The 16,881-nt window shown below is 41.9% G+C and overlaps 2 protein-coding genes across 4 annotated transcripts; one reads left to right on the top strand and one right to left on the bottom strand.

Moving 5' to 3' along the window:
* The first annotated feature begins 779 nt into the window (after positions 1-779).
* Positions 780-9,995, top strand: si:dkey-260g12.1 (tumor necrosis factor receptor superfamily member 3). Its single transcript, XM_061674425.1, has 11 exons — positions 780-875; positions 1,024-1,044; positions 3,146-3,199; positions 5,105-5,215; positions 6,135-6,266; positions 7,031-7,139; positions 7,787-7,827; positions 8,011-8,118; positions 8,320-8,399; positions 8,608-8,671; positions 8,754-9,995. The coding sequence occupies exons 3-11, from the start codon at positions 3,187-3,189 to the stop codon at positions 9,014-9,016; spliced, it is 921 nt and encodes a 306-aa protein (XP_061530409.1). The 5' UTR covers positions 780-875; positions 1,024-1,044; positions 3,146-3,186; the 3' UTR covers positions 9,017-9,995.
* Positions 9,996-10,307: 312 nt separating this feature from the next.
* On the bottom strand, positions 10,308-16,444 carry cd27 (CD27 molecule). 3 transcript variants are annotated; one of them, XM_061674418.1, is made up of 7 exons: positions 16,398-16,444; positions 15,570-15,708; positions 15,355-15,480; positions 13,579-13,713; positions 12,153-12,230; positions 11,853-11,957; positions 10,308-11,759 (listed from the first exon to the last, which is right to left on the bottom strand). In XM_061674418.1, the coding sequence occupies exons 2-7, from the start codon at positions 15,706-15,708 to the stop codon at positions 11,647-11,649; spliced, it is 696 nt and encodes a 231-aa protein (XP_061530402.1). In that variant the 5' UTR covers positions 16,398-16,444; the 3' UTR covers positions 10,308-11,646. The 3 variants fall into 3 exon arrangements, with proteins under 3 accessions (XP_061530402.1, XP_061530399.1, XP_061530400.1); XM_061674415.1 differs by having other exon boundaries at positions 16,383-16,436; XM_061674416.1 differs by having other exon boundaries at positions 12,153-12,227; positions 16,383-16,436.
* Between the last annotated feature and the right edge of the window lie 437 nt (positions 16,445-16,881).

The raw sequence follows: 16,881 nt of genomic DNA, 5'->3' as shown, positions 1-16,881 counted from the left end.
AACGATTAAGCGAATATCGAGAAAGTCATTGATAAATTTGATAATTGATTCGTTTTCAATTAATCGATTAATTGTTGCACCTCCACTACAGTCTATTCTATGGATTTTATGTTTGCAATGTGTGATTTTTGGGTGTTCTTACAGATTTACAATGCAAGTTTAAGTGTGTTTTAACAAGTTTAAATGTGTTTGGGAAAGGTAAAACTATTTTTTAAAAATTCATACGGTCTCTCTATATCTCAAATTTTCACCGATTGCAGGTTGGTCTGGAACGTACCCCCCTGCAAAAATCAAAGGTTCACTGTAAGCATTTGTTTCATTTCCTGCTCCCTATCTTTGTTGAGAAATGCAACAAATTAATCATATGTGAGTAATCGTCACAAACAGTGTCATGATCTGCATCCTATTCAATTCAATTCCGTTCAATTCAATTGACTCACTTTATCCTCCAAAGAGGCATTTAAAAGGCACAGCAAGTAGCAATAATAATATATATATTTTTAAAAGTAAATAGTAAACACACAACTATCCACACTTAGTGCTTTGACGTTGCAGTACTCGGAGAGGGAGGGGTCAGAGTTGAAGAGCTGGATATACTGTAAGTGACCATGATTGGTTTCCAATTGACTCTTGATCAAACCTCTTACGCTTTTAATTACGGTAAGTGGCGAGGTGGCTTTTGATGCAGGGCGCCGTGCGCACGCACCCGTGAGGCGGGCGCCTGCCGGAGCTCAGTAGGCGGCCGAGACGTCAGCTGGGGAGGAAAGAGTGACGCTGAGGATGGGTGGAGGCAGTCAGGCGGCATGAAGTGTACGAGAAAGTAAAGATAGTTGCCAAAGAACTTCCACGGAATCATAGCAGTGGCACAGCTGAAGGTAAAACAAATGTTTGGTTCACTTGTCACAATATGATGAAAATGCAAACCTTTATGTGTGTGGTTTGGTGCTTTCTTTTATCATGTCACCTCACAGGATGGGCCTTAAAGTGCAATATTTAGTGAGTGTGCTCTTGTCATCTGCACAGCTGCTGCTCACCTTCCCGCTGGTAAGTTCACTTCCTCCTCCTTCAAAAAGTGCTGACGGGGCTTTTGAGTTGAATTTGTTCAGTGGCCAAGTTCTTAAAAGTCCCCTTCCATCAGAATCCATTTGTTTCTACTTTTTTATGCATAGCATAGGTCGAAATGATTCTGTGACATGGTTTAGGTTTGACAACCACGTATGCGGTTTGTCAACTGAATGCAAAAGGCAATAAGTCTTGCAAAACAGGTGGATTTGAAATCTCTGACAGTGTGACATACTTTAGTCAATTAATATTCAAGTACCTGCTCACTTCATGATTGGTACCCACCCACTCAAGTTGGCTGTTAGTTACTGTTAGCTGTTAGTTACAACCGCAAGAGAGAATTGCTGCACGTTCATGCTACACAATGGAAGTCTGCCAGGCCACTGGGACCTGGTATTCATAGATACTAAATACGCCAGCGCCCTGCGGCAGCTCGACGAACCGACGTGCCTACGTGGCGGCCGTGTTGGGGGTCGTCGTTCCCGTAGAAGGCAATGCATGGACATTGAAATTAATCGGCACTTGCTCATTTCTCAACCCATTTTCATGAGGGTTACTGTTTTGTCAACGCCATAGCGTATGCCATCAAATACACATTTGATGAAAAGTAACAAAAAAATCTGAAACAGACTCCCAGGTCCTTTGTCGTAATGGTATGGCGTGCAACCGTATGCAGCGCAATGTGCCAACATTCTTGGTCTTCTGGTTTTCTCGCCGTTCAATGCTCTGACGACTTTGACCTCCCTAGTTTACTGTCACCGTCGGCACGGAGCTCAAAATGGGCATGCCGTAGCTACCTATACGTACCTGTGGTGCCTCTGGTCTCACAGGACTGGTCCGTCCCGGAGGTCGCGCACCCTAGGGGCCTGGCGGACTTCCGTTGTGTGGCGTGAATTTGCAGCATTTCTTTCTTGCAGTTGTTTTGGGATTTGTGTGTTTTGTTATGTTTGCACAATTTTTCTTTTGCAGTTGTTTTATGTGCTTGTCTGTTTTTTTTATCTTGCGTCATTTCTGCTATGCAGCATATGGCCGTTTGCAGCGCATTTGCCCCTGTCGGCCACCGTACAAATGCTAGGCAGAAAAGACCAACTGGAATAGCTTGAAAGAGGACATTTTGGGCATTCGACCGAAATTATCATGCAAACCCGATAAAAGGACACCAAGATGATAAAAAAATAAATAAATAAAAACAGCGATAAAGGAGACCTTCAACTGAGTTTACTTGCATAGCAAATTCATTTTCCCCAATAAAAATAATTGGAATGCCATTAATCCACGCCCTCCTATTTTTTTTCTTTTTTATTATGTGGTTTTACTAAAGAAAAAAAGTATTGTATACAAATAAAATGTCAAGAAAAAAAACACATTTTTAAAACAGCCATTATGCAGAGATAGTGGAGTATTTGTGTGTTGATTGTGGGCCTTTAAGGGGCACAACTTAGTGAGTGACATCAAGAGTTGGAATCGGGTTGGCCAGTTGGTATGGGCGTGAGCTGTGGCCCACAGCAGCTCCTTGTGAGCGTTCTCAGTGTGCTTGACTTTTTGTCCCATTCAATAGATGGAAGTTGCTCCATTTATTTTTCTCAATTTACTCGGACGGCGGTCTATGAGAAGCTTGCTCGGAGGTCAAATTTTGGTGAGCAACACAAAGCAAAAAAATCCACCAAGCGACGCCTTGTAACTCGTATGTTGAACCAATATACTATATCTCAACTGAGAGACTAACACCTTTGTATATCGGGGAGAAACTAAGTTTTGCCAGACTTGTTGAAGAAATTACGTGAAGTCTTCATCGCAAGTGTGTGTGTTTTTTTTTTTTTTTTTTGCTCTTCTCAATGACTGAATGGAACTCGAGGGGGGTTTAGTGTAATTGCAACCATTTCATTACATCTCGTTTCTTTTTTGTGTGTATGCATACTGTATGTCTATATTATTGTACATGTATAACAGTTGGCTTCTATGGCACGGCGTTCTCACCTTCACCTTTCCAAAGCACCTTACAGAATGAAATTATTTTATCAGATGAGTATAGTGGAAAATGTATACTACTGATACATACTGTAATTTTCTCATTTAAAGACAGAGAAGAACCACTTGTCCATCCGGCATGGCAAAGAGTGCAAGATGTGCCCTCCAGGTGAGCAAATGAACCTTTTGTGGCAAAATCATTTTTTAACTGCTGTTTTTCTCACAAAATATGTTTCTGTGGGGGGGGGATAAAAACATATGTCATAATTTCAAAGCAGTGCATTTCGTGGAGCGTGTCCCCGATCAGCCTCGTTCTGATGGGAAGAAGTCCTTAGCTTCTCTTAAGATACTGCAAGTGTATGGAAAGCCGTTTGCATTTATTCACTGTCTGTGACATCCAGCTTCATTTCCATGTACAAGTATGCTCTTTCTCCTCACTAGTAAGACAATTTAGCACACTAGTAGAGCGACTAGAGAGCACCAGTCAAGTGACTGTTTCTTCCAGTAACATTTTTTCTATGACTAGTGCCACTTTTGACCTACTAGTCCACAAATAAACCATACTAGTAAACTACTCTGCTGCACTGTTAACACTACTAGGCCTGGCTAGTAGGCACTAGTAGCCTGCTGGACCCTACTAAGTAGTACCAAATGCCCGCTAGTAGTTTTGTCTTACTATTAACATGTTGTCCTACTACTATGCCAAATGTGCAGATATGTCATACAGTAGTGGAAAAAAAGTTACCAGTCAGACACATTTGTTCTACTACTGCACTGGAGTCATTCTTCTAGTGCACTTAAAAGGAATGTTTCTTTTAAAATATAGGAATAGTTAAACGTCTTTTCATCACGCCACATCAGTTTTTAGCGCAGAATGTTGGGCATTTTCGTGGGATGTCTTGTGACACTAGCACAATTTGATTGGTTTGACCTCTTAACCTTAAGGACTTTTATCCATCCATCCATTTTCTGAGCCGCTTCTCCTCACTAGGGCCGCGGGCGTGCTGGAGCCTATCCCAGCTGTCATCGGGCAGGAGGCGGGGTACACCCTGAACTGGTTGCCAGCCAATCGCAGGGCACATACAAACCTTGTGAGGAGAAGCGATACAGAAAATGGATGGATGGATGGAAGTTGTCGATATTTTTCAACTTTTAGGACAATTTAGCTTCGCTGAATCTGAAAATGAGTCAGGTTTTTATGCTAATTGATGACATTTTTGTGACATCGGTTGAGAACCCCTGATATAAAATGAAAATACCTGTACATAAAAACAAAAACATGTGGCGATAGTTCAAAAAGTTGAGCAAAACCAATGCGATATTTTAATTCACATCAAAATTGTCCTAAATAAGCTACAGTAAAAAATCTTAGACAACAAATTGGTTGTTCGCCAGTGTCATTAACTGTGTGCTGATCGTATCAAACGTGTTTTGCTGGTTCAACTCGGTTTTATCTGGCCAACCACTCGGAGGACTCAAGTCTCTCTCTCTCTCTCTCTCGTCAACCTTATTTATATAGCGCTTTCACAACAGCCGCAGCTGTAACAAAGCGCTGTACACAAAACACCAAACAGTGACAATACCCAAATAACCAAGCAAAATCTTCTTCTCCAATCAAAAGACACCATACCACAGACTATGTAAATGTACTGTAGTTCAGTGCAGGTTCTGGCAGTATTGAAACCAGCAGAGAATGCCTTGCTGGCCTGGACCATCCACCAACGTAGAATGTTTCATCTTGAACAGAGATGAAGAAAAACACACTCACACACATCTTGTATTTCTCGGCCTTTTCCTCGCAACGCTTTGACTCACGATCAATTCTAATCAACTGGGTGGAAAAGAAGTCCGAAACTATCACCGTATCATTTATCTTTTCCCACGCCCTGCTCGTCTTTGTCTTGATGCTGACAAATGACGCGGCACTGCAGAGCCGTCTTGAGCTCCGTGACCACATCCCGCCTCAGTGTCATGAGGCGGGTATCCTCTCTGTTCTGTATGGCGTGCAGTTGGAATGCCATGTGTAATGCAACGCACGACATGGCATGTGTTGTGTTGTGTTGTGTTGTCTCAGGTGAGTTCCAGAAGTCTTGTGAGCAGTGCGCGCCGTGTCCCGCTAAGAGCTACACCACTGACTGGAACCGCGAGGAGAGCTGCCTTCGTTGCTACGGCGATTGCAGGCCTGGTAGAGCAACATTGATGGTTGATTCGCTCAGCGTTGACAACTTAAGCTACACTTGTGTATTAATGACATACGGTACAATGTCTCGTATGTCATACGTAAGTGCTGCAGCCCAATTTCTGCCTTTGCAAAGACAAAATAGTTTTTTGATTTGATTTTTTATTTTTCCCTTTTGATTTGCAAAAGTGATTACCTCACACTTACTACTGAAGCACTCTAACATACAACACTAAAACGCTCTTATGCGCACAACTGAGAAATTATTTGCTCGCGCACTCATGCACACTACTGAAATGCTATCTCACACACACACACACACGTGCACACACACGTGCACACAATTGCCCCAGAAGAATTAATATTTTCTTTAAATTTATAATATATATTTTTAAAGTATTTCAGCCAAAAATCACAAGTGAATAAATACAGTACACAAATAAATAGTACTGTACAGTATATACAGGCCTGCATTGTTGCACTGCAGTATGTGTGTGGCAAGTTTTGCGAATCTAGTTTTGATTGAGCTGTATTAAATTATTTTTTTTTAAAAATGATAGTTTACAATAGTGCGCAACTGCACTGCATTATACTTAGACGTGTTTCTAGCTGTCTCCAGCACCATTTCTTTTTATTGTATACCTTTTTACTACCTTTTGAACCCATCTACTAAAAATCTCATCATTAACATCGATGCTATGCTTTATTTGGCTGTTGAGGTACACCATTAATAATCAGTGTCAATCAATGAGCAATTGTTTACTTTGTACAGGCAGAAACTTTGATGCAGCTCTTGTATTGGATCTTATTATATTATGCAGGTGTACCTAATGTTGTGGCCGGCGGGTGTTGTTGCGCTAATCGCTGCCCAGCTGCAATGAAAGCTCAATGAAATGATCTTTGTCTTATTTGTCCTTCACCTCAGAATTCAATCAGGAAGTGATCGAGGACTGCAGCAGCACATCTAACCTCAAGTGCACATGCCAAGATGGCTTCCGCTGTACCGCTGTGGTTGCATATACCGGCAACTGCAAAAACTGTGTCGCAACCACAACCGGTAAATAGATGCTGGGTGACACGAGAGATGACATTGTCATGAATATCAGAAATGCATCTTTTACGAAGACAACAATGTCAGAGTTCACGTAACAATATACAGTACTGTATCTATCAATGTGGTTGTAGTGTCATACCGAGAGAAGTTCCTCATATTTTATAATTTTCATTTGGCTAAAGAAGGTGACCAAAATATTAGGTACAGTTCTCAGTGTGATGAAGTGCAGTTCTACACTACTGCAAATTACAAACACGATATTAAACACATTGCTATTAACTTGAGCTCATTGCACTGTAAGGTGTACTTTTGTTTGTAAGCTGGTTAGTGTATTTTGGTTGGTTGGTTGGTTGGTGTTTTTTAAATGTATTTTTTTTTACCAAGTGCTCGAGAGTGGGGAGGTTGAAGTGTCCCCCTACTCTAATAGATGCCATAGCTCAATGAATCACCAGGGGGCGTCATAATACCGCGACAAATACTGTATACACCTCCCTCTCCCTCATAGCCACCGTTCACAAATGGACAAAGTTAACTAACTCGGTTGCTAACCAAAACATCAGCACTCAATGGAGCATGTAAACAGTCTGTCTAATGAGATGAGAATTAAGATGATTTTACGTTATGTGGAAACATTTAGAAGTGTCCTTATTTAATAAATAAAATTTGGGGTCAAAAAAATATACGCCCCTGGCCACTATGAGGAAATAGTTACTTCATACGTTAGTCAATTACTTTTTCTAATTAAAGCGCTACATTCTGTGTGTCAGTAACAGCAGCAGCAGCAGCAGCAGCAACAACAGATGAAGATGAACAGACTCCTTCCTCTTCTTCCTCAGGATCCCGCAGCAACTCTGCCAGATTGTGCTCTTTTCCCGAGTGAGTACCGCACACAGTGATCCAAGTGACCAAGACCTGCATGTACTGCAAAATAATGTGTAATTATTTTGCAGTACATGCGTGTAATTAATGTGTAATGTGTAATTTAGGTGTGTAATTTATACACACCTAAAGTTTTAGAATTGCCTATAGTTGAACCCATTAGTGCCCTGCGATTGGCTGGCAACCAGTTCAGGGTGTACCCCGCCTCCTGCCCGATGACAGCCGGGATAGGCTCCAGCACGCCCGCGACCCTAGTGAGGAGAAGCGGCTCCGAAAATGGATGGATGGATGAACCCATTAGTCACCTAGTCGGGAAGTCAACTTTACTAGTCCGCATCGACGACGTCATCGATTAATCGACTGCGACTCGACTTTCATCAAATTATAGTCAACTGCAGAAAATCATTAGTCATTTAACCCCTTGCCTATAGATGCCACAAGATGGCACCAAAGCGCTACTTTTACATTAGACAGGGCTTTGGCCTGAGTACAAAAATAGCGAATAACCGAGTTTTTCTGCAAGTAGTGAGTAAAGGTAAATACTGCACTTCATTCATGAAAAGTCCCAACTTAATACATTAATGATCACTACTACATACATTAGAGTTTTATGATCATAATTGAAATTTATATATGTCATACAGATGTGAGGCCGAGCCTGGAAACAGCTCACACGCTAACAAAGGTGAGTCATGTACTTGTTTATACTTTAAAGATAGAACACTTTGCAGTCTGTGTACCGAAGGCGTCCCCGTTGGCGAGAGAGAACCGAACCTCCAATTACCGGAGACGAATTTCTTGTGTTTTTGGACATTTTTTGGACATTCTTGGCAAATAAATGTGATTCTGATTCTCATTCTGAACCCAGGCCCTCAGCTGGTGGCCGTCGTGTTCCCAATGGTCGTCGTGGTAACTGTGGCCCTCACCGTCTGGCTCTGCATCTGTCGGCGCGGAGAGGAAACTTGCTTGAAGCGGGGTATGATGGAAAATCAATTTCTGAGCGATTGATCGCTGGATTCTAGCGTGAGAGCAAGCTGGCTAATAAATGTGTGACATGTGTCCTCCAGCTGTGCTGAAGTTATGCAATAAGGTGAGTGATGTGCAAAACAAGTTGTCCGTGTGTGTGTGTGTGTGTGTGTGTGTGTGTGTGTATGCTGTTGTCTGTTTTTGTGCCCAGGCCAAATTCTGTACAATATGAGTATTTCTTTGGCCCCATCTTGTGGCATCTTGCTGCCAAGGAACCATGTTGAAGTGGAGGTAGGAGCTTCAAGTAATGCTTTGCTTGTGGCATCTATAGGGGGTTATTAAACTTTGTAAGTGGGCACACTGTCAGGAAACAGTCCCATCAGTGAGGAAAGACAAAATATTATATATATATATATATATATATATATATATATATATATATAAAGGCTTGAAGGTTTAGGCTTCTTTTTAAATCTTAAAATTGCTGTTTCCTCTCCAGGGGGTTCCCAATGTTACAGCTAAGGAGAAAGAGCCCAATCAGCATTTCTTGACTGACCCTTGCGGTATGGAGCCTTTTCTTCCATCTCAGCACACACGGGTGCGCTCATTATTATGAGACGCTTGAATGACCGTCCATGTGTGCAGGTGCTGTGCATGTCCACAATGCGGGGACGGTCATCTTCAGCTGGCTCAGTCAGTTTACCGGCCAAGTGGGACCCGTCACGGAAACCAAGATGGCAACAAAAGACGAGGAGAAGGAGGCCGAAGACGGAGACCAAGCCCCTCCTCCTTCGTTCTCCCCCAGTGTTCCTCTGTCTGAGGAGGAGATGAGCGGAGAGGCGGTCTTGTTCCCCTCTCAGGAGGAAGGCAAAGACTGGCACGTGTCCAAAGAGGAAGCAGAATCCTGAAGATGAGGGCTGGAGATCACCTCACCAGTGCGGGAGATTTCATTTGCTGAACAATCTTTAAGAAGGACTGTCTAGTAGGAATGCATGGAGGAAAGGTAGGGAGATTTGGAAGAAGGAAGGAAGGTGCAATAAGTTTGATGGTGCACCGTTTTCCTTTACAATTTAGAATATGTAGTCTGTCTTATTTCCAGTGGCTACACGTTCCTCATTTTCTTGTTCCTGCATAAAGCTATGTTTTTTTTTATTTTTTTTTTTTTTTTAGGTGTGCCTTCTTTTTCTAAGGTCTCGTTTTTACTACAGTAAGATTCACCACGAATGTTGCCCTGTTGTTTTATGTATGATTCAATGCAATAACTGTATTTAAATGATACAATTTAAGAATTGGAGTCTCCAAATGGTTTTCCTTTATGTGCATAGGAACAGTCAACAAAAATACTCTATGTAAATGCATATAAATATCGCTTAACATAAATGTACAGGTGCATCTCAGTTCGTGTATTGGAATATGGGAAAAAAATTCATTTTAGTCATTCAAAAAGTGGAATTCATATATTCTATAAAAACAGAAAAATAATTTTCTGAATCCCAATTCCCACTGAATTTCTGTATTTTCTTTTTTTTATTGTTTCTTGTGTAATAGTCACATTTTTGGAGGATTTGGGGTTTTTATTAGCTTTAAGCTATAATCATAGTAAAAAAGTCAAAAGACAAACATAAATCCTGAAATATTTCAATCTGTGTAGTGAACATTGAGTTTCTCTTTTCAAATTGAACTATTGAAATAAATTAAGCTTTCCAAAATACTCAGATTTATTTAGATGCACATGGATATCCTCAAATAGCGGCCTTCATTCCAACAGACGCCATGTCTTAATTCATCCTCCTCCTCCATTAAATAAACACCTCCCCATAAAAAAACACCACTTTCTCCCCTTTTGACAGGAAAATATAGCAGGTGGTACCTGGGGGGCACCTGCTAGCTAGGGGGCTGTAATTGACTAAGGGTGCAGTGTACAACTGCACCCTGATTTTGGTTAGTAGTTCGACTGCAGGGATGGATGGATAGATAGATAGATAGATAGATAGATAGATAGATAGATAGATAGATAGATAGATAGATAGATAGATAGATAGATAGATAGATAGATAGATAGATAGATAGATAGATAGATAGATAGATAGATAGATAGATAGATAGATAGATAGAACTTGGCATGTGAGCAGGGCTGCTTTTGTATCCACTGTAACTGTATAATCACTAGAGGTGGATTGCCGAAAATCACGGTTCGGTACACACAAGGTATGTATTTATTGATGTAAGGTTACAGTTTGTGTGAACATTTGGCGCAGTAAGAGAACAAAATGCAAAACGAACTGCTTATATTTTGCTTACACAGGAGCAGATTGAACGACATTTGAAATGAAATAACAGGTTGAATCTTTTCAGGAAAGTACAACATGAACAGTTTGTCTTCTTTTTAGGAAATGAAGAATACAGACACATGAAACAGTAACAGTTTGAACAGTGTGAATTGTCATGCCTTAAAAACATCAATAGAGTCTTGCCTTGAGATACGAGTGGGCAGACTTACGGCTTTTTCGAAATACGAGCCGTCGTTCGACCAAATATTTTTTTTGCTTTGACTTGTGAGTGCAAACTTCAGATATGAATGCTGTATGGTGGAAGTGAATTCAATTCAGCTCGCGTCACAAAAAGCAGTAGTTTGACAGATAGTGAGCAATTCTTCAAAAAAAGAGGCTACAAGCTGTTTATGGCCCCTCCCACTTGAAGTTTACTGTCAAACTAAACATCAAACAAAGTGGATTAATTGTGTATTTAAAAAACCTAACCTTCACCTAACGAATTAAACTCTTATCTCAAGGAACAACTGTAATGCCGTTTGATTTTGCTTTGAAGAGTATGGAAGTTGCAACACGCTACTTTTTTTTAAACATGGCTTTCCATGACGTCAGCGAGCCAGAAGCTGAGCTGCACTGTGCTTGTTTACAGACATGGCCGTGGCTTGAGCGCAAGGCTAGCCTAATATTCACCCAGTCACATTACGTAATTGCCCGTGCATTTGTTTAGTATCGTTTTTAGGGCCAGTTTGTAAAAAAGATTTCGCAGGCTCCGTAAAAAAGACGTAAAAAGATTTTGACACCCATGTTTTAGAGACATGATAAGCGTGCTTTTGCTGACTTTGTTCGCGAGGGAGGAAAGCTTTTCAAATATGGCCTGATTATCTGTGTGCCCGGCTTGGCAGATCTAACTGCGCTATTGATAGGAACCATGAATAAAAGGCCACAAGAACAGAAACTGTTCATCTGAGCCACATTCCACTCCGATTGTAACACAAAGGAAAACATTTCCATACACAAGTGTTTGTACAAATAAAAACCTTTTCTCAAAAAGAAGCCCAGTACGCTGCAGTTGAGTAAATAAACACCCCATCCGCAGCCACTATTTAAGGAAATCGAGTGGAAAACCTTGCAGTTACTTTGTACAATCTTACAGCGAATCGCTGTGCCACTTTTTATCCACACATGACCGTTTCATACATGTCCCACACGTGTGTATTGTATTTTGACATCGAAACACAAGCAGCTGACTGTGGTCCATTAACAAAAATTCAAACCTCCAAAGTTTGCTCACATTTGCCGCACATTTCTTGGACAGGCTTGCACACCTCCTCTTCCTCTGTGCTCGGAGGTAATGCAGCCCGTTTGTCTCTCGAATAGTAGCCTGAGCAACAATAAACAAGGAAGCTAGCTGTAATTGGCTATAATTACATTAAAAAATGACATTCAAAGATTCTCCTATTAATTGTATGCTTACCGTGCTTGGATCTGATCCAGCGTACAAAGGCAAAGACCAGCACAAAGACAGTGACTGCTATGACTGCACACAGGGGGAGAATTTCCACCAAGTACCGTTTTGCATCTGCAAGGGAAAAAAAAAATCTGATCACACACACATATATATATATATATATATATATATATATATATATATATATATTATACATAAAATCCCGGTCAGGGCAAAACGGTCACATCTAGATGTGTCCTTAGGTCAAGACCCTTCACGCTATATGCCGAGACTTGGGAAGAGCGATACTCATAATGATTGTCATACTGGCTCTGACGTCGCCCGGGTCAGCGAGGTCCGCGTCAGGTGTTGGGGAACCAGGACTCTCTGGTGAGAAATCGGCTACTGGAACAAGAGCATGGTGGAAAACAAAATACTGATGGAGTGATAGTATTGTAATAGCCCCGGGGAAAGGGGATACATACAGAGAATGTATGAGGAATGGACTCTTTGAAACCCCACATTGAGTAAGAAATATGCGCTATATCATGTATCAACAAGCGGAACTTGCAATCACAATTGGACATCTGCCCCAGAGTTCTGAGGACCCGGGTTCAAATCCGGCCTCGCCGGTGTGGCGTTTGCAAGTTCTCCCCATTTTTTAAAAACAAAATCATTTTTTCGGGACTCTATCACACACCGCAATATGATTTGCACAATTTGTCACATTGGCTCTACGTAGACTTTAGACTTTGACGCTGTAATCATGTGTTCTTTACCTAATACCGACCGAGGGTGGAACCTTTTATGCTGCTTCCAATTCTATTATTTCAACAAGGTTGTCATAGTGTAAAGGCGTGCCCCGTTTTGGCTAAGCATCAATAACGACGAACGAATGCTGCTTTTAGTGCACTTTAGTAAGGAGGCGTTTCAAAGCATAATAGCAGTGCTGCTGTGTTGACAAAACCACAAGCATCACCGAGTGGTAGTACTGCAGCTTACGAGTGACCGGATTTACAAGTTTTTGGAGATACGAGCCGCCACCGTCGTTCGGCCGATTTCTTTCTTGAGTTGTGAGCAAAAGTTTGGGTTATGCGTATTAGATGGTGACAGTGAACTTCCCATCAAGCCGCAGTTTCGATAGATAGTGAACAATTCTTTAAAAAAGATTCCAAGTGCTTGCTTTAAGTTGTTTATTGCCATTCCCAGTGGAACATCACATAACTCTGCCTGACGGAAGTCCACACGCTTAATGCTAACACAGAATACAAAAGCCCTAGACGGGCTAACGAAACTAACGTCAATGTCGCAGTAGTTTTGACCATTTAGGTGAGGGACATTTGAATTGGATTGTTTTTTTTCTCAATTTAAAAACAACTTTATCAAGATTTTAGTTTGTGTTTTTGGGGGCTGCAACATATTAATGGCATTACCATTCATTTCAATGGAGAAAGATGAGAATGGTCACAGAAGAAAATAACATTTTGCATGTCAAGGCAGCACTGTGTTACAATGAGAGGTGTTCCTAATAATTTGGCCACCATGACTTACGAGTAACCAAATATTAGAAACAGTTCCGAGTATTACTCAGTGCAGTGGTGCAACACGGTGAACTACAAGAGCAATAATGAACATTTTGTTAATTCAATACCTCTGTATCATCTTGTACTATGTAACATGAAAAACGGTGCCTCACCTCCATTATTTATTAGCATTGGACGGTGGTTGTGTTTGCACAGATGTGTCGGGGTACCTGCGGTGCTGGACTTGACTGCTCCTGGTATGTGCAAACACTGTGCGCACGCCTCATCTGTGCATTTGTAGCCCGCTTTACATCTGCACACAGCGTTTCGAGAGGTTTGGCACTTGGACTCGTACTCCATATTGGCTGAAGGGGAGAAGCCATCATTAAGATTAGTTGTCATTTAGGTTGATTACTATAGTTGTACAGTGCTGCAACGCCTTAGAATGGAGTATACTTAACTTGCTTTCTAGTGTGTCTTACAGGTTTGCTTCTACCAATATCATGACTTAGGTATTACAGAAAGATGATGAAAAGTGAACACACCCAAAGCTTCTTCATCCTGGTGTTCTTTTGGAGATGTGCAGTGTTGTTTTTGCACCCATTGTGGCCAAAATCAACCTTGGTTTCATCAAAGCATGAAAACCTTTCCTACATGCTATTAGGAGATGTGATGAATTATTGCTCCAAATTCAAAGGCTGCTATGTTGTTGGCGTTTGATCTTTTGGAAGAAGTTTAGTAAAAAAAAAAAAAAAAAAAAAAGCCATGGAAAAAGCAAAACTCACGGACTGGATGAGTCATTTGAATCCAATGAACCAAGGTCTTCATCCATTCATATTCTATAGCGCTTGTCCTCATTAGGGTCATGGGTGGGTTTGAGCTCCTGCCAGTTGACTTTTGAGCGAGAGGTGGGCTACACCCTGGATTGGTGGCCAGCCAATCTCAAGGCACATATACAGTAGGCAAACAACCGTTCACTCTCACATTCACACCCATGGACAATTTAGAGCTTGGGTGGAACACTGGGACCTCCATTTTCGAATTGTTGTTAAGTCGCGATCCACTCCAATAGATGTTAAGAACAATAATGTGTTGTTCAAAAATAGCCTTTAAAAACAGACTTGACCAAATTTGAACTACGCACGGTGGACGACTGGTTAGCATATCTGCCTCACAGTTCTGAGGACCGAGGTTCAATCCCCGGCCCAGCCTGTGTGGCTTTTGCATGTTCTCCCCGTTTCTGTGTGGGTTTTCTCCGGGCACTCCGCTTTCCTCCCACATCCCAAAAACATGCATGGTAGGTTGATTGAAGAGTCTAAATTGCCCGTAGGTGTGAATGTGTGCGCGAATGGTTGTTTGTTTTTATGTGCCCTGCGATTGGCTGCCGACCAGTTCAGGGTGTACGCCGCCTCTCGCGACCCTGGTGAGGAGAAGCGATACAGAAAATGGATGGATGGATGAACTACACGTTCATTTGTTGGCTGTGAATATAAAGCAATCCAATGAAAAACTTTAAATCCAGTGCTAACTGAGCGGGCCTTCTCATACTGCGTGAAAACGTATTCTTACACTATCCGTAACCTCAAAATGTTGCATGCCAGTACTGTTGCAAACTGAGGACCTCCTGTAATTCTGACGACCTATCCACGACCCACCCAGAATGGCTCCACGACCCACTTTTGGGTCCCGATCGAACAGTTGTGCATCACTGAGTTAGAGTCTTCAGTGAAGCTAGAATGCATGTTTCTGGAATGTGGGAGGAACTGAAGTACCCAGAGAAACTCCACTCTAAAAGGCCCGAGCGGAGATTCTAACCAAGAATCACGAACCACTAGATCACCGTCCCAGCTACAATACTACAATCTGCTGCAAGTTTCAACGTACTGCCAGATTCGTATGGAAGGACACTGAATCCCACGACAGCTTTCAACACTACACACTCTTCTGATTCGAGACTTGAAACAATTCAACTTACAGGCAACCAAATCAACGGAATGTTCACTCACGTTTGTCACACATTCTGCAAACATCGCAGGTCATCTGCACGTTGTAGGAGTCAGCGTAGCGGTCACCTGCGCAAAGTCCACACTTCATCTCACAATCGGTTGGCGAGCGCCGGATCATGTGTTTACCTGCGACACACGAAGCGTTTGATACAATAGTGACTGTACACTGCACCAACGCCACTGTACCCACGTAGAGCGCATCGAGGCCGCTTTACCTGGCGGGCACTTGTCACAGCAACTGTGGGGAGCCTTTACAGGCCACGCATATTGCGTAACCATGCACTGCATTGACAGCACGGAGGAAGGCGCAAACCACGTGCTGCAAAGAGACGTTAAAAGAACATATGTGTGCATCTGCGGAGAAAACAGGAGTAGGGTTAGCTTGTCCATACCATTTTGCATTGTTTGTTAGCATTATGCTAAACTAACGTTGTCAAGGCAAGGCTATGTGGTTGTTTTTATATTCTTTTTGGAAGAATGGTTCTCTATCTGCCAAGCTGCTGCTTGTTGTGAAGTGAGTTAAGTTCACTGGTTCCTGTCTGTCTGTCTCTCTCTCTCTCTCTCTCTCTCTCTCTCTCTCTCTCTCTCTCTCTCTCTCTCTCGCTCTCTATCTATCTATCTATCTATCTCTATCTAACACCAACTGGTTGAGGCAGACAGAGACACCCCACACTGAGTCTCGGGTCTGTACGAGGTTTCTTCCTTAAAGGAAGTTTTTTTTTCCCCTTGCCTAAGTCGCCTTGTGCTTACTCTTGTGGGGTTCAGTTGGCTTCTTAATATATGAACAGCGAGGTTCCAGACCTGTTAAATTCCTTGAGATAACGTCTGGTGTGAATGGATCTATAAAATAAAAATTCAACGGAATACTGTACATGATGCATTGTTTTTCCCCGAGTTGCTCAACATAGCACAAGTATTCTACAAGATTAGCAGGAGTCATAATACACAGAAACTAGCCAAAACTATCGTCATATTTCCACACATGGTAAAACCTATGAATTGATCATATTTACTAAAGATTTAACTACCAGTGTCATAGTCACCGTGGATGAGGAGACGATGAATGCAGCCTGAGACCCCTGTCAAAAACTGCCCAAATGAACAGGGGCCCAGCAGTGTGTGACTTTGAGTGACTTTAAATGTCACGGCTGACTCATTGTGAAAGCCCGGCATTAGGCTGCTGTCTTTCAAATCTCAAGTCAGCGACCCCCTTCCTCTCTGCAACGACCTTCACGGCCATCTCTCTCCATTTGTCCAAATGTGTTCCTCCTCCAGGAAGTGACTTATTCTGATTGATGGTTGCAGACAAGTTTAAAAATACAGAACTCAGCCGTGCTTGTAACTCCGATAGGTGTTACACACTCTTCCACATGTGAACAAAAACTGTTAGTACTGTTCTGAAACGTCACTGAAATAACTGACAAGACTGGAATGTGTTGAAAAAAAATGAATGAGAAAATAACACCTACTGTGAACTGCGAAGGGGGCTCATTCGTTTTCAGGGGCTGCTTTTTTTTTTTTTTTTTA

This window comes from Phycodurus eques, chromosome 4, assembly GCF_024500275.1.
Source record: "Phycodurus eques isolate BA_2022a chromosome 4, UOR_Pequ_1.1, whole genome shotgun sequence".
Taxonomy (NCBI): domain Eukaryota; kingdom Metazoa; phylum Chordata; class Actinopteri; order Syngnathiformes; family Syngnathidae; genus Phycodurus; species Phycodurus eques.
The sequence above is the reverse complement of the archived record's forward strand: the minus strand, read 5'-3'. Positions and strand labels throughout refer to the sequence as shown.